The sequence below is a fragment of the Labrus bergylta genome, chromosome 7 (assembly GCF_963930695.1).
Source record: "Labrus bergylta chromosome 7, fLabBer1.1, whole genome shotgun sequence".
In the NCBI taxonomy this organism is placed as follows: domain Eukaryota; kingdom Metazoa; phylum Chordata; class Actinopteri; order Labriformes; family Labridae; genus Labrus; species Labrus bergylta.
The window spans coordinates 14,574,924-14,601,131 of NC_089201.1; the positions used below are offsets into that span (position 1 = coordinate 14,574,924).

A 26,208-nucleotide genomic window follows, 5' to 3' on the forward strand; every position below is an offset into this window, starting at 1 on the left:
AGAGTGGGTCGTCTCCTAACCGGAAGGTCGAGGGTTCAACCCCCAGCTCCTGCAGCTACATGTCCAATGGGTCCTTGGGGAAGACACTTAACCCTGAATTGCTCCCACTGCTTCATTAGTGGTGTATGAATGTGTATGAATGAGATCAGTTACTTCTGATGGTTTCTTTACACAGCAGCCTCTACCATCAGTGTGTGAATGTGTAGGTGTGTGAACATTTACTATTTAGCATAAGTAGATTTTAGGTTTTCAGAAACTACAACCTCTGCAGTAATTGGGGCACTTTGCATGATAGTTTGTCTTTATTCTGAGAGACTGTCGGTCATATGTGCATAAAGTGTGTTATTGGATCTGCCTTTGTGGGGCTTTCTCGCTCCTTACTTGTTTGAATTTGTCTGTCTTTGTGCTGCGCTGCAGGTACCCGCCCTCGACTAGGGAAAAGCTGACGGTGCAAGCCGGCCAGTGATTGGACGAAAGCTGGTGCTGCGTGCATGCGGCGTATTGGAGGATACAATGGAGCCTTTGTGTTTGTCTGTTTTTATGTCAATTGTCTTTATTATTTTTTCGTTATTATGTAGGTATATATGTTGTAGAATGTTTGTGTGAAAGTGTGAAAAGAATGATATATGATATGAATCTGTAAAGATGTATTGTCACAATATAAACTGCGGACCCCAGGAAGAATAGCTTCTCGCTGTGCTGAAGCTAATGGGGATCCCAATAAACAAACAAACAAACAAATCTGAGGGAGCTGCGTAAGCTGAACGCTGCTCTCCTTCCTCCTCACCTCCACAGAGGGACGCGTTCACTTTCCAGAGAGAGAAATTGTGTGTCTTGTAGAAATTGAAATTCTCCTGTTTTGCTGTTAGAGAGTTAGGCTAGATGATGCCTGCATTTTCTTTATTGGAGGTAAGGTTGTTTTGGTTTCGACATAGATATTATGTTTATTATTTTGTGCTTTCCTTGAAGCTTAAGTCATCTTGTAAATCGTTTGAATAAATAATCCACAGGCAGCGATTCAAAGCCTGTAGAGGGTTTGGATCCCACAACTTTGGACACAATGAAGATGTTGGTGTCATCCGTGAAGGTAGATATAAATGTTATGATCAGTTAAAAGTAGGGCCTGACCGATATTGGAATTTTTGAGCCGATACCGATATTTATATTGGGGAGAAATTCAAACCCGATATATTTGTTTAAAATGGCAGATATTGGTTTGAATGGTGATTTGATTCGAATGACATTGGAACTCAAGAGATTTTTTCCATTAGGTACCTTCTTTTTTCTTTTGTGTTACATTTCAACAAGAACTTTACACTCCACCACGTGTTTAATCTGACAGCTTTGACCAGCAGTCACTTGACCTGCACACAAGAACATTTGAGTGTAAAGGAAGTCCTGTTTTATTCCAGATGAAGGCCACGTGTACCCGTGTGTTCTCAGTTATTGTGACTCATTAGACGGGGTCAGGGTGGAGACATGTGAGGTCACCAACCACAAATAAAAGTTTTTGATTTATTCTCTTTAAACCTAACAGGAGACCCCAGAGGACCTCACATTCTTCTTCTTTTTATCTCGTCTCATGAGATCAAATGTGTGCACACAAGACTGAAAACGTCATAATTTTTCTGGACCTTAGGAGTTCAATAAGTCAACACTCTGAAAGAGGCCATTATTAAGAAAAGGTGCTTGTACTTTTATTATTTTTATTGTTGGAAATACTTGTGAACATTTTGTGCAGGTAGAGTTTTAAATGCATGACGTTTCACCTGTGGAAAGTCACTTTGACAGAAAGAAGAGTGTGTAGATAAGAAGCCACTGAGGATATGTCAGGAATAAACCTTTCTTTAACCTGTAGAGAAAGTCCACTAATTCAAACCAGGGCTGCAGTAGTCGGTCTGACCACCAATCGAGAGGATACATACTTTGGATAAAAGTGTTTGCTAAATGAATTGTGGACTGGGCTCATAGTTTATTAAACAGAGACGTCATAGTCTCTTTAGAGCGACCTTCCCCATACTGAAATGTAATGCAGTAGCCTTTGCTCATAACTCTCACTATCATTTAAGTACTATTCCTAAATCAATAAATTCAGACGTATCACTTTCCTGCTTTGTGCATTTACAGATTTAAGGAGCAGTGTGGAAAGCCGACATGACGTCTTGACAAACATGTTTAAAAATAAGTATTTAAGTGTGCTCCTGTACCCGTTCCTGCAGAGACAGCGTCGCCTTCAGGGCCCCATCTGGTCGTCCAAAGGGAAAGCAGTACCTGCAGATGCAAAACGTGGGCGGTCATCACATTTAGAAACAATCTCAAGGACAACTGTGTGAATAAATTAGAAAAAGGGGGTGGGGTGGGGGGGGGAATAGGAAGATTGAGCCAGCAGTGGAAGGACGTCAGTCAGAAAGTGTCGACAGATGGCAGCTTCCTTTCATCTAATTACACCGATGAAGAAGCTTTTCTCACCTCCAGCTCCATCTGAGAGCGGGCGAGGTGGGGGGGGGGGGGGGGGGGGGGGGGGGGCGCACAAGGTTTCAAATCACTAATTGACAAGTGAACAAGACTAAGAAAACAAAAGCACAGGTCAGCCTTTTAATGGACTGAAACCTGCGGGCAGATGTTCAGTCCCCCGTCACGCTGATAAAGAGGAGGTCATTAAAAAACAATGACAGCATGACTTTGTTCCAAGAACAGTTTTCACTTTTTCACTCGGTCAAACGTTTAACAGCAGAGAAGTCAGAAGAGGATTGTAAAATTATGTCACTTAAACTGTGACTCACCGCTCTCTGCACAACATGTCTGCATGTCCTGTTTATTTGTATTTTTTTCTTTAGCACTCTTCTTCTTCTTGTCTTTTTCCTGCTGCTACACTTTAATTTCTCCCCATAAGATAACAAAAGATTATCTGATGTCCAAACGTTTCTTTGTATCTGTTCTCTAACTTTCCTTCTTCCAGTCATGATGCAAACTTAACGAGCTGCTCTGATTGGCTGTTTTTAAGAGCATGTTTAATGACTTAAGAACAAGCACATCTGCTTTGACAATTTCATTTTGTATTCCATTTAGTGTATAAGATAATCCGTAATGCTGAAGAGCTATGTGAAACTTTGTTTGTGAAACTTCTGCTTTTTCTTTTTATTTAAGATTTATTTTTGGGCTTTTGGGCCTTTAATGGAGAGATAGGACAGTGGATAGAGTCTGAAATCAGGGAGAGAGAGAGGGGAATGACATGCGGGAAAGAAGCCACAGGTCGGATTCAAACCTGGGCCGCCCCAACGGAATAATCAGTCTTAAACTTTGCACAAATTTTTAAGGAAGCAGTCTTGTCAGCAATAATGTGTCATCTTCACAAGTTTTTGACAACTTAAGGAAGCCTGTACATAATGTTTTAATATCTGTATAATGTTCTGTGTGTTTCTTCTCTCTTATGAAGTGTGTGTGTGTGTGTGTGTGTGTGTGTGTGTATGCATGACTGGTTGAACTGTACTTTACACTTGCCATCTCCTGCCCAGGGACAACAGATGGAAACTAGCCATTTAGCTAAATCTGGTATGAAGCCTCTCTCTTTTCTGAGACTGATGTTTTTATTGAACATTGCTCCTGATTCACATAAACTTAAGTAAGCTGGGGATGGGGCGCTGGTGGCCCAGTGGTTAGAGCATGCACCCCATGTATGGAGTCCTCCAAGCGGGCGGCCCAGGTTCGAATCCAGCCTGTGGCTTCTTTCCCGCATGTCATTCCCCTCTCTCTCTCTCTCCCCGATTTACAACTCTATCCACTGTCCTATCTCTCCAAAGAAGGCACAAAATGCCCAAAAATAAATCTTGCTGTTGAACTGGTGAGTACTATGCTCATTATAAACGTTGTCTTATTTCTTTGCATCATAGTTATCAGTTGTTTCAACACAAACCCATTCAGTCTATATCCTATAAAGACCAGAATGTCAGAATAACGTTACTGTCCCATGATGATGAGTTAGCGATGCATGCTAACCTTATATGTCAGAGTTATTTGGGCAGACTTTGACTGATGCACGGCGAGAAAAGTTGTCGACACATTAGCGGATGGTTGAAAGCCAAGTCAGCTCATGTCTGCAGAAGTTTAGCCCGTAGCACGACAGCATATTGTCCCGGGTTCAGGTTACGATAGCTCTGACTGCTAATTATCTGAGCAGCGCGTATGCAAAGTTTGTCATGTGTTGAAACTAACGTTACTGTACATACTCTGCACAGTCGTATCAACCAGCATAATGACTTCAAACTTTATTCCAGCTTTCTAAAAAGGCGATCAGTATCATCTCCAGCAGCAAATGCAACCTACAACCCTGCCAGAATCTTACAGTCAGACCGCGACAGGTATGTTTTCATGGAGCATCGTTATCTAAAAAAATACTGACATTGAATGGTAAAATGTAATATTCTACTTGTCTTTTGATTCGGGAATGATGTGTTTGCTGTCCAAGGTGTTCAGCTACCGAATGAGGAGGAGGAGGAGGCTGATGTCTTGTAATCCAGGTAAATTTGACTTACATCTCAAACACACAAATATATTTTTCGCAGATCACCTTCCAGTCATGCAAATGCTTGTATTTGTAGTTATTTCCATATAAACACATTTCCACTTTTTTTTTCAAATCGACAATGGCTGCATGATGCATCATTGCTATTTAGGACCATTACAAAATGTATTTGAAATGGCACACTGCATTTATATTTTGACTCTTTCTATGTCTCCAGCTGATTTTCAAGCTGAGGACTCTGCTCACCTTCATGTTATTTGGTGCAGTATGAAGTGGAAGTGAGAAGTATCTCACTAACAGAGCAGGTTTTGTTCTGTCTGCCTTTTCTACCCAACAGGACAACTTCAGATTTGGATAACTTCCAAAAGCACACCCTTATGTAGGCAGAGAAGCAGTTTGGTCACAGCCCACCTGTATACAGAACACTGACCTTGCTTGCAGCTACTGATTATAACCACCAGAACCCCCGACTTCCTGCTCGAAAACCGTGATGGACACAAGATGTAAATATTTAGTATTACAGTTGTCTAACATTCAAATGTATTGTTGCTGTTACCTAAACAGTTTTAAAAAATATGAAACCACTCTAATACAAAATAACATTATTGTCCAAGGTCCTGAATTTGCTGCAATAAAAATCTAAGAGCTGGAGTGTGAACGCCTTGAAAGAGACGAGACTACAGCCATTGACGCAAAAGAGAATTCAAAGATGAGCGGTCCTTCCTACAAAACAGAGTCTGGTGCTGATGATCAGCAGGCATCACCCACAGCTGAACTTTACTCACATTTCACAGGGAGAAGCTGCTCCTAAACTTTCTGCCTGCCTGTATCTACAACTGTGCATCATCAGGGCTCAGGTACATCATAACAAAGCTCCAGGATAGTGTAGCCCCCCCCCCCAAGCAGCTGAATGTGTAAACAAGTGCCCAAATGTGCTTTAGATTTTATTTGTATAGAAAATCAATGTTTGTCTAATAAATAACTATTTTATCTTGAGCTCTTTAGCTTTTCTTTCTTATTATATTATCCTATTTTATTATTACCTTTGTTGTTGTTGTTGTTGTTCTGCCCAATGGTGATCACTTGAATCTTGAAACCTTGATAATGTTTTTGTTATTATGTAAATATAAATAAGAAGAACTAAAAATCTGTGGGCAATGCACAATTACTAATTGTTATAACCATTACCAGTACAGGACAATTACAGGTACTAAATGCAATCACAACAATAGAGTAGAAGAAAAGGATATCTGTTTTATTATGTAAACTGGTCAAAACAAAAGACTTCAAGGAACTCAAAATACAAACTCAACTTGAAATGGCACAAAAATGTCGAACAAAGCTACAACAGGTATGTATGTACAAGTCTGTAAGAGACATTTTTACAGAAGGCAACACACCCTGTAGCCAGGATACTGTACTTGGGAAAGCATCTCTGATTTTCCAGACGCAGCAGCTTTGATTCATAACTCTGTTTCCCTCTCCCAAGCAGCCATGCTATCATAACACACATTGTCTATATGCTGCAGGCCTGTGATGCTGCTCCACTCCGGGCTCCTGCTCATCACTGACGGCGAGTTGAAGTTGAATCCTGGAATAAAAGGAAAACCGATGTTGAAAAACAAAAACCTCATACAGTTATTACATATACATGGTTGCAGACTAATTATAATATTGCCCGAACAAGTCTGTATTATGATCCTTCTCACGTCTAATGGGAAAGCATTAGATGACAGAATGAACATCCTTGCAGATTATGTATAACAGATTTAGACATAACGTGAGGCTGCATCATTTCCGGTGTCATCGTTGTCTCAAGTTTAGCAGCTTTACTGGAAGCAGAAAGTCAACACAAGTTATGTCTCCAGTTTGCAAACAAATAGATAAATATATCCATCTTACGTTGTCTCCAAAAAGTTTATAAGCTTACAAACCGATAACTAGCATACATATAGCTATTTAGCTACGGCCTGTAGATATCATGGTAACAGTTGAATACATTCTAAACATCGGACTGCAGACATCCAGGTTTTATCAAAATCTGATAATATTACTGTACCTTTTGAGTCGACATGGTTCTTTATCTTCTCACGGCGTCTGTGCCGGCTTCCACACCCTCTGCTTGTCAACAAATGCACGTTGTTTCAGATGGGAAGCGTAACCGTTTTACGACAGTGCAGTTGCAGTCAGAGGCTTGCTGTTGGCGCCAAAACTGAAAAGTTACATATTGGGGCTTTAATAAAGGGTTGAATAAAATCAAAACAATTAGACTGAGAAAAGTCGCTGTTTGAAGCAGCTTAGGAGATCGCACCGCTCTAAGATATAGCATAAAAAACGTGTCATTCTGGGCGTACATTTATGATTCTATTTTTTTTTTTTTTTTTAAATGGCCTTTGTGTGAATTTGGGCCCCTTCTCCTCTTTAACCCTCTGCACGTCTCTGCTCAGGGGTCATGCTGTGACGCCAAAAAGACCCACCAAGATGGCAGATGCATTAATATCAATGCTACATGTTATTGGACGTATTCATATTATATAAAAAATAGAGTAGAGTAAAAAAGAACAAAATGGTGAGCAGAAAAGAGTTTGAAGCAGCTTAGGTATGTTAACGGAGATTGCACCAAGCATCATTCCCCCCAGTCATGCATTGGCACTTAATGTTGCGTTCAAAGACCTCTTGTAGAAACGTCTCTGGAGTCTGACAGGAAAAACCTGGATAAAGTCGGAGTAGAAACATTTGGCTGGTTTTGGTCATGTGCTCCTCAACCTAGAAATTGGGTGACATCTCCAGGAGTTTTTCCACATGTGTGAGCATGGCTTTGGTCTGAAAGTAGACTTATCAATAAGATGTTATCACACTGCTCTAGTATCCACTTACCTCTGGATATGCAGTGTATATTTTGGGGTCCTAACAGCCACGAGTGGGGTTCTTCATGTCACCAAAATAAACAATAAAGTCTCACTACAGTGCATCTTAAATGCTGAAGGAACTCAAGGGGTTTGTGGGTAAAAGCAAACAGCGATTAAGTCGTCTTTAGCTTACGCTTCTTCCTCAGAGAAAGACTTGAGAGCAGCTGTAGCTGGAGTTTACGACCTTTAATGAATGTTTAGTGTTTAAACTCCGCTTTAATCTCAACTAAACTGTGGAAATCCTCCCTTTGTCCGGTGAAGCATTAGCATAATCCCAGCATTGTCCCTCCATTGTTTACCAGCATTAGCCTCTTGTTGAGGTGCGTTTGTAATGACTCCCGCTGATCCACTCCCCCCCCCCCCCACCAACCCATCGCTCGGCCTCTCCCCTCCTCTCTGAGGCCAGATGGAGGGCCCCTCTCAGGCGTGAAGGGTTTAAAGAGGCGGGCTGGGGGACAGTTAATGGCACAGGTCCATTCAGACAAGTGTTGCTCAAGGTCTTGGGGCTGTCGCTTTCACACCGCGCTCACAATGTGTTCACACGGTGGCGGCGGCGACGACAGTGGCGCTGAATAGCAGCACGCAGATGCAGGGAGGTCTCATCAGCCCCCATCAGGCGCAAGTACTGCACCTGTTGTGTGCTGCTGCAGGGCTAAAAATACCCCGAATTAAAGGAGCATACCGCTGCTTTCCACAGGTTTGGGTGTTTTTTATTTAAATCGGCCTAGCGTTAAAGAAATCGCTTCACATACCAGGGTAAAAAAAAAAAAAAAAACGCTGATGTGTGATGGAGGTTAATCCTGATATGTTCCAATCAGAAGTCTTCTCCCGAAAGAAAGACAGAAAGAAAGAAATGTAACGTTTTCCTTTTTGTCCTTTAGGGAAAAAATCTTTTTGATGAGACTTTAGACAAATAAACTTTCTGCAGAGGACCTAAAAACATGTCAGAAAAGGAAAAGATCTGAAATGTACGGTGGCTGGGAAGTTCAAAACAAAATTACAAAGTGTGAAACTAAGTTACAGTTTGAAAAAAATTCACATTTTATAAAACAAAATTACAAAACCAAAACACTTTTACTGAGGACAAAACAAATTTACAAGATGTGAGACATTTTTATGAGCGCTGAGACAAATTTACAAACCACAGAATCTTGACAGAGAGGGAATGTACCAAAAGCAGCAAGTGACCTGGACATGATTGAGTGAGGGGTCATTTTGTTTGTTTTAGTGGAAAGACTTGGTGAACAGTGACATGAAGTCATATGGAGTTTGTGGTGACAGAAAGATGTTTTGCCCGTTTTGTGGAACTCATTTGAGCCAGATCAGTCAGTTTTGCTTTTTGAGTGGACGGTCTCTCGAACTTTTAAAGGACACTGGTGAGACGGAAGGACCAGATAATCACATTTGGTACATTCCCTTTCCGTCAAGATTCTGTCGTTTGTAAATTTGTTTTTTTCCTTGGTAAAAGTGTTCTGCCGCTTGTAAATTGGTCTCAGCACTCGTAGAAGTGTTTTGGGTTTTGTTCACTTTGTTTAAAAAAATATAAAAATATTTTTCAAAATGTTAATTTGTCTCAAGCTTTGTAAAAGCGTTTCACAGTTTGTAATTTTGTTTTGCACTTCCCAGCCTCCGTAGAAATGGCATAGCATCAAAGCTTCTACCAGAGAGGTTTAGATCTCTAAAACTGCAGATATAAAACCCAAACTTTATGCATGCATGGTATGTTTTCTGTGGTGGTAATCAAGCTCCTGGACGTCTTGTTTTGGTTATCAGTACAGGTTGTTTAGTTCTGTGTTTCCGACGAGGAGATGCTTCCTACCTGAAATGTGTGATCTGGTTCTCCAGCAGAGCCATGAGGCGGCTCCTGATGGCCTCGAAGTGATCTTTCTCCTCCATCGTCACCGTCCCCATCCCATCGGGTCTGACCAGAAAACAGAAAACACACAAAGGGAAGGAGCTGTCTTTAAGTTGTTCAGAGTTCAAGCAGTTCTCATTCTCGGGTCATATTTAAAACTACAAAATTTATACACAACCAGGTAATCATGAACTAATTTCAATGAGGCATTTAATGCATGAAGAAGACGCTTCAGACCTTGAACTAACTCCAACATATTCACTCTGATACTCACTGATGATTGCTTCATGGAGACTTTTTTTTTTTTTTTTTTTCTTTTTAAAGAGGACATATTATCCCCCTTTTCCACCTTTTCAAACAGTCCCCTGTGGTCTAAATGAAACATCTGTGCTGTGCTTTGGTCAAAATATAACATGAATCAAGCACCAGAGGAGGTTTGTGACCCTGTATAAACCAGCTCTCTCAGAACGCTCCGTTTTGGTGTGTGTGTCTCTTTAAATGCAATGAGCCCCCCCTGAGTTTTCCCGGTAGACATCACTTCTTCACTAGCGAGGTTTTGCTTTCGGCTGAAGAGTTTGAAGCAGCTTAAGTTTGTTAACGGAGATCGGACCGAACTTCATTACCCCTGCTCAGCTGTTGGCACTGAAGATTTCCTGTTTCTGGGAGAAGAAAAAATTGGGTGACATTTCCTGGAGTTTTGCACGTGTGAACAGGGCTTTGGTCTAATTCTACATATCACACCTTAAAGATGAACTACATTGTTTTCTGCACAAACTGAATACATCATGGAAGTTTGAGCATGAACATATATGAAACACGTGCAGAAGGTGTTGATGACAGTAGAGCAGAGAAAGAATTCAAACGTTCAAGAAAAGATGTAAATGTATCCTACAGTTGGTACGCCTTGATGACATTTATTTGATGTTTATATTATTACGCTGGTTCTCTCTTCAGCGTAGGAAAATAAAAAGCCCTTTCATCTATTTAAGAATTAGAATTTAAAACTTGAAATCTTTGAATGCTTTTGACATGTGAGCACAGACGTGTGGAGGTGAAACTGTGGAGGGGATCTTGGTTTGTTTCTTCACCTAAAGGAACATGGTGTGAAGCTTTAGCAGCTCCTCTTTGCTCGCTCTGCTTGTTTTTCACTAAACTAAACTGATAAAGCAGCCAAACTCTCCACGCTGACCCCAGAGTCAAGCAATCAAACGGAGAGCTGCTCAGACTCCTCGTCCTCCTCCTCCACAGCTCACGCGGCCGGCAGGAGGAGAGTGGACAAAAGAGAAAACTGTTAGTCGAGCGCTTCATTAATGTCTGCAAAGCTTTCATTCCCTCCTTGCCGTCGTCTGAATAGGCACTTTGGCAAAAAAGGGGAAAAAATGCAATCAGCACCCAGAGCGACCAGCCTTGACTTTTCTGGGCTTTCTGCGCGCGGCTGAAAGAGAAAAGCACCCTCTCCAAACGGCACTCGCGGTCGCTCGAGGGAAGGAGCGAGGAGGTTGTCTGTTAATGAGTTGTTCTTATAAAAAAGCCTTTGCTGGTTCAGCCCCTGACCGCGGCGCCTCGAGTACCAACAACTCCGCCGAGCTCCTCCTCACGGCGTGTTCCTGACTCTCCACAAAGTCGAGAAATACAACAAAAAATAAAAAAAAGACAGTAGAGAGCGAGAGAGAGAGAGAGAACGAGCGGCAGCTGATTAGCCTCCAGTGAATTTTAATTATGGAAATAATCATCTTTTCATCAGAATTATTTTTCTTTTTTTTTTAAGAGCAAACCAAAAAAACTGCAGCGAGAAAAGTATGAGACAAAACTGATGAGAGTCTCTGAATGATTCCAACAGAATAAAATTCAAACCAAAAGTTTAATTTAAAAACAAAAGTAAAAGTTTCCAAAAAAGGAGCAGGAAGAAGTTAAAGACCCCTACCCATGTGTGACTTTTCTTCTATTAGTTTATAAATCATTCCAACACATGCTCACAGTTATTTACAACTGAAACACAAACAGATCTCCACTTTGTCTGCACCTCCTCAAACGCTCGGGGAGAAAGTGTGAAGCAGGCTTTTTGGGTGTTCTGCACCTTCAGCCGTGAATCTGTTGCAGAGTGACTTGAAAACTCACAGAGAAGAAGAAGAAGAATAAGAAGGAGAGGAGCTGGTGTCCTTTAAATGTTTTTAAAGCTACAAGGAAAGACCTGGAAGCAGATTCTTCAGGATGTTGATGTTTTTAACTCGACTGCTAAAACTCCACATTTGACTCATCGATGGTTTTTCTATTTTAAGAAAAAATAAAGCACCCACTTCTTCCTCCATCTTCTTCTTTCCTTCTTTTCTTTGTTTGTGTTTTATTTCTTTTTTCTTGTCTCCTATTACTGCTCCCCTTTTTACTACTGTAAAGCGTCCTTGGGTTTCTTGAAAGGCGTTATATAAACCCAAGCTATTATTATTATTATTATTATTATTTTAAATGCACATGTCAGTGTTTTTGTAAATTCGGCCTCGGCCATGCAGGTCTCCTTTGAAAAAATAGTTTCTTAATCTCAATGGGAGCAAATAAATAAGAAATAAAGAAATTACAGTCCTGGTGTATTTACAATCCTTAAAGGTGCACTATAGATAGGGAGTGAAATTTTAAGGTTGGAGAAGTGAAACAATTTTATGCTATGTTTTCTGAACTAAATACACAAACTTTACTCCCTGAACGCTGTTTGGAGCTAAAAAGCTACCAGGAGAGTTACGCTTTCACTGCTACGGGCACCCCCATCATAACTTCTCATGCAGGATTTTATCTTCAAACAGTTACAGGGACTAAATTTTCCTCTGAGGACAGTTTGTGTTTAGAGGTATTAACATATACCACAGAATCTGTACACTTCTCCAACTTTCACATTTCTCTAAAACTTCACAGTGCACCTTTAAAAATCACAATAAATACACAAAATATCAAAAAGTCTTCAATTCAAACTAAACTAAATGACCTCTGTACAGATATTCATGGATGCAGCGCTCCACTTTTATGTGCAGTAAGAAAAGATGAACCTTTGTTTGTCCCACATCAGAGAAGTTTACAGTGTTAAGAGCGAGGATGGACAAATAAAGAGCACACAGTTAGTCAAAACTAAAAATAGTGGAGCAGCCGAAAACAGAGCTGCAGATGTTAGCATGCACAGAGTGGACGTGAAGCTGAACATGTGATTGCACAGAAGCATCAGAGGATATTATAATGTGATCAAAATGCCCGAGAGGTAATCACAAATAAGAAGAATTCAAATAAAATCATGAAGATCAAAATGTTTCTGAAGGACGCAGCATGAAGTGAGCTTAATGTAAAAACCACATGAAATATAAAATACCACAAAGTGCGGCTCAAGCTCGTAAAGATCAAATACACATACATTTATAAGAGGAATGTAAGTCGTTTAAAAATAAAGAAAAGATGTGAAATATTGTGTTCATGATCTGAAATAGGATATTATCAAATATAGAGATACAGACATCAAAAAGACAGCCACATAAAATATAAAATTAATTAATTGATTAAAAATAAGGGGTGCCTGTGGGGCAGTGGTTAGGGCACGTACAGAGGCTCCAAGCAAGCAGCCTGGGTTCAAACCCAACTCCTGTCTCCTTCCCCGCATGTCCTCTCCCCACTCACTCCTGGAGGGTGGAGAATGGGGGATGGGGGGGTGTGGTGAGGTGAAGGACGACAACAGAAAGCGCTCGATGATTGTGTGAGAACATCTGCGCCTCTCTAGTTCCACTCAGCTCCACTCAGCAGCACTTGTTAGCACAACTTCTAAACCCTGTTTTCCTCCGAATATGTCAATTCATTACCCCCCCCCCCACCACCACCTAATCACGCCCCTCTCTCCACCTCCCACAGCTCTCCTATTTAAGCAGAACCAGTTAATCCTGCAGGAACATAAAGCAGCCGAGTCGGCGGCAGGAGGAGCGCGTATAGAGGACAGAAACGCTGGAGGAGGGCCTCCCTGAACTCTGGGCCCCAGAATGAGGGTCTGACTGTGGTCAGAGTGAGGCCCCTGGTGGGGGCAGAGATGTAGGGATGAGGAGATGGAGGGGAGGATGGCCTCAGGCTCCAAGCCCTCACAGTCTATGCCAGCTGTTCTGTAATCCTGGTCGTTCATCTTCCTCTAAAAACTGTGAGCAGCGAGGTGACAGAAAATAAAACTGACTGATCAGTTTGGCAGCTCTTCATGTGATCGATAACAAAAACCGGTTCAAAGGGGTTCCACTTTTGCTTTCTCATTAGAACTTTACTCACTCTTTTTTTAAGGAAGAAAAATTCATGATCCTGTTCCTGAAAGACATCAGAGAAACTTTCAAAACTCTTGACATGAACAATTCAGACGCTCCAGACAAACTCCTTCAGGTCGTCTGAATTACACAAATACGTTGAAATGAAGAACGTGATCGCCCTCTGTCACTCCTCGCAGCAGCTTTGGGTTAAAAATAAGATTCAAGGACTGTATTTTTCTTTTTTAATCTTTGGTACTTTTTTGACACTTTTGATGAATAAAATCACTGAGATTGCATCGTTAAAACACACCAGCTGTCAGAAAAAGTATAGTATTTAATGTTTGGACAAACTTATCCTCTGTTATCTGCAGGTCTACTAAGAAAGGGGGTCCCAAAGCGGGGGTCAGGACCCCCACGGAGGGTCGCAAGCGGGTTTAGATAGGCCTATTAGTGTGTGTGTGTGTGTTTGAGTGCTCGAAATCAGTCTTGGTCTCGAGACCCGTCTTGGTCTTGACTCAGTCTCTTACTGCCTTGGTCTTGGTCTTGGACTCGGTCTCACCCCGCCTTGGTCTTGGTCTTGACTCAGTCTCTTACTGCCTTGGTCTTGGTCTTGGACTCGGTCTCACCCCGCCTTGGTCTTGACTCAGTCTCACCCCGTCTTGGTCTTGGTCTTGACTCGGTCTCACCCTGCCTTGTTCTTGGTCTTACCAGGGGAGAGTGGGGGTCCCCGGTCTCGGGACTTTGGGACTTGTGAGCTGAAAGGTTTGGGAACCCCTGAGCTAAGAAACTTTATCTCTTCTTTAAACCTGATCTTTGAATTTATTTTTTTAAACTAAAAAAGTTCACTCAACACACCTCAGAGTAAATTCCTGTCACCTTGGATTTCAAAATGTGATATTAGGTCCTTCGAAAGGAGGACAAAGGCAAAGTTTCCCACAGGACCTTGATGTGTTTGACAGGGCTGTGAAGTGTCGGAGAAAAAAGCACATTTTTTATTCACCAACTCTGTTCATAGTTGACTCTATAATGACATTCCCAGGCCTTTAAATACAATTAAATTGCAAAGACTGACTAGACAAGTTAATCTCAGTGAAAAGGGGTAGCTCTGACTTTTTGAGTTTGTACTCCGTTGCTTTATGAAGGTCATTTCAGGACGAAGAAAGTAGCACAAAAGCAGAGAACATTTATTTTTCACGGTGTGAAGGTGGTCACTTAAATCAGATTTTTTTTGTGCTGGAAGTTGAAATAATTTTCTCTGATCATCACAAAGTGAGAAATTTCAGACGATATGCCAAGCTTCAAATCTTCCCCTGAATGTCACTCACACCCTCCCCTTCTTCTGAACCCAGAGATGGCAGGAAACCAATCGGACGAGGAATAAGTTGGCCGGCAGCCAGACGTAAACACAACCCGGTGTAATGTTTGGTTTGGTAGCTCTTCCCTCTGTGCCATTAAACGCAGTCAGATGTGCGTTCATGCTTGGGCTCACACGGCGGATCCGAGAGCGATGCGACAGCTTGTCGGGGTTCAGACACATTGTTGCTGCTAAATGAAGCGAGCGCGTTGGAGGCGAGGCTGCTGTCAGCGCCGCTGAGGGGCCAAGGGGGGCAAGGAGGGAGGAGGAGGGGGGGGGCGAGAGGTTCTCAGGTTTGTGTGTTTACACTCGATGTGGCTCAAGTGTAAACGATAAGTACCGTATCCGCCTGCGGGATCCAGCAGACCCTCCGCCTGTTTGGTTCTGATGTCGGTTGACAGGAATCGTCACGAGTGGCGCTCATAGAGCGGCGTGGCAGGGTACCGTGGGTGGACGCCACTTCACCTTAAGAGGTGTGGAGAGGAGATGAAGCTGAGTGGCAGGTGATCATGTGTGTCAGCTTCCTCCTCCTGTGTGCAGGGCAGGGGGAGGTAAAAGCTCTTGTCACATTCAGTGTCAGGTTGGTGCAGACGACTCGGCAAGGAGGAGATCCGACGTGACAGGTGAGAAGGGGGGCCCCTCCCCCTCAGGCTCTGGTAATGCTCCTTTAACCCCGATCTCAGTTCAAACGCACCCGTCTGATCGGACCACAGACCAGCACAAGACTGTCACACCTGCTCAGGTGGAGTTGCTCCATCACATCGTGAGTCTCTAAAAAACCTCAGCAGGCCTCGATGATCACATTCACACGCATCACGTCCAGATTCACTCAGACACAGAGTTTTTATTTTTTTAAGATTTATTTTTGGGCTTTTTGTGCCTTTAATTGAGAGATAGGACAGTGGATGGAGTCGGAAATCAGGGAGAGAGAGAGAGAGAGAGAGAGAGAGAGAGAGAGAGAGAGGGGAATGACATGCGGGACAAGAGCCACAGGTGGGATTCGAACCTGGGGCGCCCGCTTGGAGGACTACAGCCTCCTTACATGGGAGGCGCGCACTAACCACTGGGCCATCAGCGCCCCATCTGTGTTTAAAGTTCAGAGTAATTCTAAGGTCACTTGAGATGATCTAACCGCACGCTTTCAGACGTTTGAATCACACAGTTACATTCAGGAGGAATAATAAAGATGCAGCCACAAGAGAGACAGCTGTTTAAATCTGCATAAAATACCTTTAAATCACTTTTGGGACAATGCACACATCTCACTCTGAAATGTTTCTTACAGGGCTTCCACACTCGCAGAAAATTCCTGAAAAAACAATTTGCCGGAGAAGCTGCATGTGTGAGCGCACAGTTTCTCCTTCCACTTTTCTCCCGGCTGCAAGTCGGAAAAGATATTCTCTGGAGAAATTACCTCGAGCCAATAGGAGGGGGATCAATGTATCAACGAGACCGCTATGATCTCCTCTGTCATGGAAATGCATGATGGGAAATAAACTCAACAGGAATATAAAGTTGAAGTTGTAGCATAAAACAGTGACCATCAAAGACAAAAAGTAAATGAGAAAAATCTCAGGGTCAAAAAGAAGCTGTGATAAAAAATCAAAGCTTTGAGAAGAAGAAAGCTGCCTTAAAGAAGTTCTAACACCCTCCTTATTTATTGAATAAAATGCAAATAATAACTGCAAATATTTACATCTTGACTGAAGCTCTGAATGGTTTTCTTGAAGTCTGCCTCGAGTGTTTTCTAGAGAAAAGCACAGTCTGAGTTGATAACGCCTTGAAGTATTAGTCAAGTACTCTCCTGTTGAGCACTCTGTCACTTTATGTCCTCTCTGCCTCCTGACGTCGTCTCCCATCTCCGAGCGGCCCTCCACGGGAAAACTTGAGTTCTGTAATTACGTTCTTTTTTTTTTTTCTCCACCTCTGAGGCTGCCAGGCATCCAAAAAACCCTCTTTTTCCCATCCACTCCCACTCAGGCAGCTCCGGCAGCCCCGAATGGGCATCAATTATTCAAATTAGAGCTTCAACTGACAAAAAGCCAATTCCAGTAACCCCCCCACCCCCTCCCTGAATTTGTAACTGGCGATTTGCTAGAGAAGCTAATCATTACACTTTCTAATTGACTAAATGGGCTGACAAAGAGAGACAGCACAGATATCAGTAATTAACAGGCCGGGAGTCAAGCAGGGGCTGCTGGGAGTGAAGAGGACGACTGAATTGCTGCTGGAGCGACGTTGATGACAACAAGTGGCTAAAAGACGACGGCTGCTGCTCACATGTAGCCCGTCAGCGAGGGACTAAAGGTGAGCAAAGACGAAGTTAGTGTTTTAACAAGTCCTCGTTAAAAATATGTTCATGATCAAATAGAGAACCCTTCAAGAAAATGTAGAAATAAAAGCTTTTTGTTGACCATATTTTCTTTTAAACCTTTCCTTCTTTAAACAAGAAGATCTCTCATAGAGCTTTCACACTTGAAAAAACTCCTGAAAATATATTTCCCGGAGGGGCTGCATGTGTGAACACAAACCGAATTTGCGTTCACGAGGAGTGATGTTTCTATGATGTGACTGCTGCACGGTGCATAGAGTGTCTGCCTGAGACCGCTACGATCTAACAGGGATAGTCTCCCTCTGTGAGGAGCATGTGTGAACATCCAGGTCAGGAGAATCTCCGGAGCATCTCGATATTTTCAGAAGTGCATTTGTAAAAACGGCTTCAGTGTCTTCTCTGCACAGATAAAGTAACACCTCTTATCGCTGGCCCACAGCCAAGCTGTGCTTCAACACCTGAGCTCCACATCGGTCGTTATCACCAGCTCCCCTGCGAGCTTATAAACAGACAAGTGTTGGTCGGTGTACCTGTTTCCGTGGACGTGGGAGGCGCAGAAGGCGTAGCTGTAGTGCAGCAGCGTGGGGTCTACCAGCGCGTTGTTCTCTGAGTAATCCATCAGGTCCTTCAGGTAGCTCAGGTGACGGTGGCAGCCTCGGACGCCGTAACGGGCGCAGTACTCGTCCAGGACGAACACCTGGCCGGGGCTGAACCAACCCTGAGAAGAAACAACACACAGGAATACAGAACTCAGAGACTTAAGGTTTCACAAAACAAGACTGACATCAGATTCAAACTTCATGGAGCAATATTTCAAATGACCAGCTGGTCAGATCGGATTTCATTAGACCCTCGCTAACTTTTAATCTGGCTTTAGAATTACTGTGTTTCTCCTTCTATTGATGACACGTTTCACACGGTTACGGCCTCAACTTTCCCAGTCTTACAGTCTAAGTGAATGACACGCCCACTGCACACAGAGGAGGATTTTTTGGCTTTAAAGGCTTTATTTGAGGGATAGGACAGTGGATAGGGTCGGAAATCAGGGAGAGAGAGAGAGTGGGGAATGACATGCGGGAAAGGAGCCATAGGCTGGATTCAACCCGGGCCGCCTGCTTCAAGGACTACAGCCTCCATACATAGGGTGCGCGCACTAACCACTGCGCCACAATCGCCCCACAGAGGAGGATTTTTCGGTGATGTTTATGGTCTTTGTTGGTTTTGACCAACTGTCTCGATCTCTAAATGTCTCGGTCTCGGAGCACTCTGGTCCCGAGTATGTCTTGGTGTCGGTTATCGTGGTCTTGACTACAACACAAGATCAGGAGACATTTTGATTCAGGCTTTTCAGATTTCATAGGGGGCATGAGAACTATAAAGAGGCGGTTTGATAAAGAGTGATACTCTGAATTTAGCTGATTGATGACAAACTCCCCTTACTGCTGCAGATGTCCCTCATGGTTTCTTCCGATCTCAGGAGGGCCTGAACCGACCTCACTCATCAGCCAGTGTGAAGGTTAAACCGTCAACTATTAATACTTGGCTACAGTTTGAGCAAAGAAAACCCAACTAGACAAAGAGAAAAAGGAAGGAGTGGAGCGGTGGAAACATCCTGAGACGCTCATTAGCTCATTCATCCTGCGAGTAATCACTAAATTAGGCATGAAACTTACATCACTAATTAAGATTCCTTACGGAAGGAACATTAACAAATTAGCACCTCCGTCGAGCTGTGACACACACACACACACACGCACACACACACGTACACACGCACACACACGTACACACACACACACACACACACTCTGGAGAGGAGAGCTAAATGAATTGTGTCATTTTGTTTTTCTAGCAGATTATTTGCATAAAAATTTGACTGTTTTTGTCGATTATATAGATTTAGATTAGATTATAAACACATAATTTCACGAGTTAAATCTATATTGCTTTTCCCGTTTGGGGTCGCGGGGGAAAGGAGCCGATACCAGCTGTCATTGGGCAAAAGGCGGGGTTACACAATGGACTGTTCATCAGTCAATCACAGAGCTGACATATAGAGACAGACAACCAGCCACACTCACATTCACAACTACGGACAATTTAGAGTCAGCAGTTAACCTAACGAGCATGTCTTTGGACTGTGGGAGGAAGCTGGAGTACACCTCCTCTTTGTGAGGCAACACCGCTAACCACTGCACCACCGTGATAAAATATATAGCAGATAAAATATTGCAGCCATTTTTATAATAACTGGGCTTTAAATTATTACAATTTTTTTACATATTTCTGCGATATAAGAATGTTGACGTTTCTGCAAAACCGTTTATGATGAAATAGACAAACATGGACGTAGTCTCAGTGATGTCACCCATTGGTATCTGAAGCCGACTTTTGAAGCCAATCAGTGGTGGTCTCCATATTTGAAATGCTGTCTCAATCTCACTTTCAGTCAACCAAGTAACAGGCTAAGAGCTGGAGCTTAGGCGGGCCTTTAGCCTCCTGACAAACCTCTGCACACCAACCCGTTAGTCAGATCAGCCACGCCCCTTTCTATGAATAACTCCCAGCCCCATCACACAGAGAAGCATCACTAGAAAAGTTCCACCAGCAAAAGCATTGTCTTCCTCTTGTACAGCACGCTTGCCTGGCGCTCCTCTCTGCTGCTATGCAACGTGTTTTTCTAGTGTTTTTTTGGGTGTACATAAAACTAAAACATTTTAAAATTTTCAGCTCAAGTCACGCTCGCCAATCAGCAGACAATCAAATCATTATAAACACGTCCTGTAGGTGCAGGGAGAAAATATGACCACACTCTGAGTAAACGCCAGAAAAAAAGTTTATTACATCTAAACGTTTTAAACAGAGGATTTCTTCAGGGGATAAAAAACTAAGATAAACATTATTTTAAAGTCTGTGACATGATGGGGACTGTGGTGTTCATGTTGGTGTGATGTGCTACATGTTGGAGGTTAACACCCATCAAGTTACTTCTGCTAATAAACAGAAACTGTGAAGATAATTGTCTATTTTTACGATTGAGGGAAAGACAGGGACGTTTATCCGTCATGGTTTTTGAATATCTTCTGCATGAAAGACCGTTTCAGGACTGGAACAGTATTTTATTTAGACTCTGGTAAACATGCTGCTTTCTGTCGGGGTTAACTGGACCTGGCAGATTTCTAGTCTGTAGGCCTTTTAGTGTCTCCCCCCCCTTCCTTCCCTCTCGCCCCTTCCCTCCAGTCTTTAGTTTGTTTGTCGAGTTTCTTCCTTCAATTCAGTCCGTCTGTGAGCTCGAGCTATTAATATCACACCACAGAGAGAGAGAGAGAGGGGGGGGGGGGGGGGGGCTGTCGACGGGCGTGAAGCGACAAGATGTTCCTCTGTGACAAACAGATGGCGAACTCCAGTCTTGGCGATGACCGCTCAATTAGCTGCTAACGAGCCGACTGCCTCGTTTGCTCCGTCAGCCACTGCTGCTCGTCTCCCGTTTCTGAGCGCCGGCGTCCGTCGCCTTTCTACGAGAAAAGACATGACCCCCCACTCCCCCCACCCCTCCTCAAAAAGTGAAAGCAGCGTGTGGCTCTGAATCTGAGACCACATCGGCTCGTTGCTCCCCACTTGAGGCCCGACGGGAAGCTGACGGAGGAAAACGAAGGGGTGGTTCGGGTTGTGGCCTCAAGGAGCAAAAACGCTTTTTTGGCTCATGAAATAAATCTTTGGTCCAAAAATTGTGGCGACCTCCAACTGTCGATGAGATGTGACATTGTTACATGACACACACGGAACTGCCCGTTCTATTTTTAAGAGAACAGATGCATCGTTTTTATTAAACTAAAATATAAAAACATCATCAAATTCTTCTGCAATTAAAGGAACAATTTTGGGATTCAAACCTTCAGGTTGAGGAACAGCCCAGGCTTTTATTTTCTTCAGTCTATGAAATGACACTGCCTTTATTTGGGATTGGCGTTGATACCTTTAATTATTTTCAAACAAAACATATGGACTGCAAAGATGTGAAAGACAAAATATTTGTAAATTAACTCCAGAAAGAAAATTTAACTTTGTGAGGGAGGGAGAGACCCCTGAGAATATCATCACCACCAAGTAAAAAAACTTTTAAAATGTCAACATTTATTTCCATCTCGAAAGGTAGCACAAGCAGTAAAGTCCCCTTTGTCTTTGAGAATCCATTTTTTAGCTAATACCATGACCATCAACAGAGCTGTTTGAATATGTGAAGGCAGCAATGCAGAGTAGCAGAGAAAACTCCCATGATTCCCTGCCGGTCTGACGTCATCTTTTATTCTGGTTTTCATTAAGAGCCCCCTGGTGGAGGAATTTATAAACTGTGCCTTTAAGATCTGAGTTATTTTGAAGCTTAAGTACTTTCTGATACCAGCAATCGTTAAAATAACAGATAGTTTTCTTTTCAACACATGGTATGAAAAAGTATCAAAGTATCAGAGATTTTGATGATCACGTCCTGAACAACACAGATTTACTCTTCTCTAGAGATTAAAGGTATCCTTATTTAAAAGCACAACATATTGGTCTCAGCTATTAAAGCTTTTGTTAGTATTGCAAAACTATTTTCATATCACCTGACTGAACTCATCTGACTGCTCGATGCTAAATAGTTTAATGTTTATGATTTTAGGGAATCAAAGCATTTATCAAAAACGGATGAAAAACCCAAATATAGCTAAATGTCATAACATTTGTGCTCGAGGTCAGCGTTTGTCTCTCCAGCAGAAGCCTCTCTCTTCTTCTGCAGAATGTGCTAATTAGCACAAATGTAGCTCACGCTTTATATTTAGAGAAGGAGCGGAGCCGTGTGGATGCATAGAGCTGGGTAATTACTGAACAGGCCATGAAGGCTCTGCAGGGTGGTAATTGACGGCAGCATGCTCAGACAACACAAAGACGCCCATGGCTTACAAAAGTGAAGGTGGAGACTGAAGATGAAGATGTCTTAAGATGTTTTAAAGGTTGCGATGGAACGAATGGAAAGTAGACAGGACAGTAAGTGGGGCAGATTTACATCACAGTTGTTGGGATTAAACATTGGTGGAGAGGTAAATGTCGGTCTTCAGATATTTTGCAGTTCAACGCTCATTCTCCATGATCTTTTGACCCTTCTCCTTCTGCTTCACCAATCAGCAGTTTAGGGAGGGTGAGGGGTCCCCGGACGACAAGCTGCCAGTGATCGATAAAACTCACCGGCTTACATTCAAGCTTTGCCCGGCCCTTTCTAAAGACATCTGTTTTATATTTCAATGGGAGATATCATAGTTTGGGAAGATGTCCGGCTGACTTTTGGAGCCTCTGACGTGAAGACTTTGAGAATATTTTGTTTGATTTGACCTCAACAATGATGATACAAATTCAAAAACAACGACAAAGAGTCTTTTAATAGTCGAGTTTAACCATCCTTGGGGAATCTCTGCGGTCGGATAACAAAGGCGGTTTCTGCAGCGTGCTGTCAATCCCGGTTGACACCTACCCCCCCGGCAGCAGTTTCAGACATTACAAATAACAATGAAGGAATAACTAATCTTCTCACTTACGGTTTTGTTCGCTTTCCAAGGTCATACAGAGGCTTCAGTATTATCTTCACTCAGTTTCATGACCTGTTATAAACTCATGGCTGGAGCTTTAAACTAGCATCATTTACACATTTGCACTGAATCTAAGCAAAGACTACCCTGTGCACTAACAGTTGGTGGTGTGGCTTTAATGACACTGTGTTCAGGCTTCTTCATTGATTTTGGACACAGGCCACTGAAACTGAACAGGTTATAATGGACGTGATTTAAGGTAACCAAAGATTTTGGGCCTTATTCCTCCCTTCAGACAAAACCTTTTAATTCCTTTTTTTGTTGTTGATGTTTCTAATAGTGGAGCAGATAAGTGCTACAATCTTTCAATGTGTGATAAAAGCGTGAAAATTGGCATGATCAGTCTCCATGGGTCACTTGGGTTCCTCAAAAGGCTCTGTCAAGAGAGGTTGTTTGACTGTGTTTTGTCTGTCTCCTCACCCATGACCTGTCCAGTTTGGTAAAACCTGTCAGGAGTTGCCTCCCACCAGCATAGCTGTCAGGGTTCACTGAGGTACACAAGCTCCCTTACCATGACAAGGTAACAGTCACAAGGGAGGTTTTTTTTTTAGGTTTTTTTTTAAACTAGCAGCCATTCAATTTGTCAAATAAATACTAAGGGGTGGGGAAACAGCAGCTCTGGCTGACAGCCACAGAACCATGACAAACAATACTAAGGAACTAAACTGAAAATGTGCTTCACTGTTAGATATAGGCAGTGGAAGCAATGTTACAAAGTAACAACTGAAAATTTCACATTAATAGGCTGGTGTCAAAGTAAAACATGGTGCGCCGATGTGGCGAGGGGAAGCCGAGCCATGGGCCTACACCTGAAAACACAGAGGACAACAGGGAATAACTCTGGCAAAAGAAATATGCAAATAGGTTCTAGCAGGGGCAACTACATAGGCATGTGCAACTGAGTCCATATCTGAAGCATTTACACCTTCCAGTACATGCCTTGGTGCACCCACATTTGGTCAACTCCCAACAACTCTCCGCAATAGGTGGAAGTGGAGTCCAGAAGACTTTCCACTCCTCGTCCTGTTCCACCCATCCCCAGTCGGATGGGCTCGGCATTTGTGGATGTCGCTTCAATGCCTGTCCCCACACGTATCCAGCCTCATAAGAAGCACGTTTGGCATGCTCTTTGAGTGCTGCTTGAGTTGGTGGGATCAAGTCATATTGTCTTTGCTTTCTGGCAAAGAGATCAAGCCTGGTCTCGTTCACAGTTGTGACATCGCTGGACTTGTCATACATTAGCACAACAAATCTCTCCAAAGCTTGCAGGTCACTATCCTCCACTGCAGAGGGACATTCGCTGAGTCTTGCAAATCTATGATCAACAAATCAAAACAACTGTACTTTGATGCGTTATAAGTTGTTCTTTAGCATAATCTAAAACATATCAAATAAAATGACACCAAATCATCCTTAATGAAAAAACCCAATACATTTGATCTTTTGAGGATCCAGGGGGCAGCCATATTGAAAATATAAATTTCAAGTGGCTGGGAGTGTTTTCTTGTCAAGCAACCCTTAATGACTGCTCATACCAATTTGCATGCTTGTGTCACTAATTCAACAATTATATCGCTTAACTGCTCCATTTAGGTGGTGGAGCAGTTAAGCAGCTCATGGTGGCTCATGGCAATTTTCATGCTTGTATCACCAACTAAATGATTTCTTAAGCCTTACTGCTCCACTAAATTTTGAAAAATGGCTGCCAGCTTGAAATTTCAAGTAGCTCTCCACACACTATGCGAACAAAACTGTTGAACCTTATACTGAAGCCAACAATCTATAGCAGCTATTTACAAATTAGCGGCAAGGGAGAGTCCACCGTATAGTTTTCTTTGCAAGGTTACGATGCAAACAATCACAGTCGTTAAGATCCAAATTGCAAAAATGCAGAGTTGAATTTCCGGGGAAGTTAAATCCAGGCTTTGGTAAAGGGTCCAAGTGTACCTAAGGCGTAAAGGGGGTAGACTTTAAGCAGAAGTACAAGCGTAATCCAGTTTGGTGGAAATGTTTCTATTCACTTCATGAGATATGAATACTGCTTTCTTTCCTTCTTTGTTCCTGTCTTCTTGTTTGAAGTTGTAATTACACTTGAGTTCTACTACAGGAATTAAAGAATTAACTTTGTTATGGTTTGGGATTAAGTTTATTCAGGTTTCTTCCAGTGTTACCACCTACTTGGACTCATTAGAAAACCATTTGAGCTGGACCTCAATGCTCCAGCAGCAGCTTCACTGGAGGTTTTAACCCTTTAATCGTCAGTGAGAACCACACTGGTCCTGTTAACAGGACTCTGGGCCTCAGCTACAAACCAAATCTCTGCCTAATTACTGTTGTTGTTGTTGGGTTCAACTCTTTGTGAATAAAATATGACCTCGGCAATGACATGAATCCAAACCACTTCTCAACAGATGTCCCCCACGCAGAGGCACTGGCCTTTTTTCAGAGTGTTTGGTGAAAAGGGGCTCAGGCTGGAACACAAAGCCCTTGAGTTTTTCACAAAAGGCTGAGGAGAGAGAGCTGGAGGGGCGGTGTGAATGGATTGGTCTAATTGCAGAGCTGGAAGGAGTCCTGGTGAGGCAGGTAGAGAAATGAAAGCAGCACAGATGTCACTCAGAGTGAATATCTCCTCGATCTGCTGCTTTTAAGAGACGAGAACACAAGGCAACACATTAGTGACCTGACTGCTCAAAATCCATCTTAATTTAAGTTTCGGTGAGTTTGATTGTCTGATAATTATCCACACTCTGTGGAATTGGCCTTTCTCACCATGACAGGCATAGTCTTAACTACGAAAATGTGGATTTCTTTTGAAAGTTGGAATGGAAACATCAAGGGAGACTGGAAGAATTCCATTAGACTTTGGTATTTGTGGTTGGGCTCACAGAATGAGTAGTATCCACCATGTTGGACATACTGGTCCATCTACCAAAAACCATTAACTTCCATCACACAAAAACTGTCATACTGAAGAAACTGACGGATGATTATAGAAACCTGGACCATGGGAAAATTCAGAATTGGAAAACAAAAAGCTGAGTATTTCTAAAATTTGTATCAAATGGGCTAAAAGGAGTATGTATGTCACTTGACTATTACTATCACTGTAGGTCTCTTTAATAAGATAAGTATAGCTTTGACTTTCGAATTGGGTTCTTTTTAAAGTTATTTCTAAGTATTCTAGTGCAGTGGTTCTCAACTGGTTCAAATCTGGTTGAAAAATATCAAAAATCTGGCTCGCTTTCTCTCATGGAGGAGTCGGTGGTCGGTCCTGACGCTAGACAAGTTGAGAACCACTGTTGTAGTGAACTGTTTGACAAGAAATCAAAAAGTTAGCTGACAGAATTAAATATCAATAACGG

The 26,208-nt window shown here is 42.5% G+C and overlaps 1 protein-coding gene across 6 annotated transcripts in view; it reads right to left on the reverse strand.

Moving 5' to 3' along the window:
- Window positions 1-26,208, reverse strand: part of cadps2 (Ca++-dependent secretion activator 2) — a 289,863-nt gene that overhangs the window by 149,122 nt on the left and 114,533 nt on the right. For all 6 annotated transcript variants that reach the window (XM_065956845.1, XM_065956849.1, XM_065956844.1 and 3 more), the window contains exons 13-15: window positions 17,756-17,943; window positions 9,251-9,352; window positions 2,208-2,271 (exon numbers count right to left, since the gene is read on the reverse strand). In XM_065956845.1, the coding sequence (XP_065812917.1) occupies window positions 2,208-2,271; window positions 9,251-9,352; window positions 17,756-17,943 (354 nt within the window). The remainder of the gene's footprint in view (window positions 1-2,207; window positions 2,272-9,250; window positions 9,353-17,755; window positions 17,944-26,208) is intronic.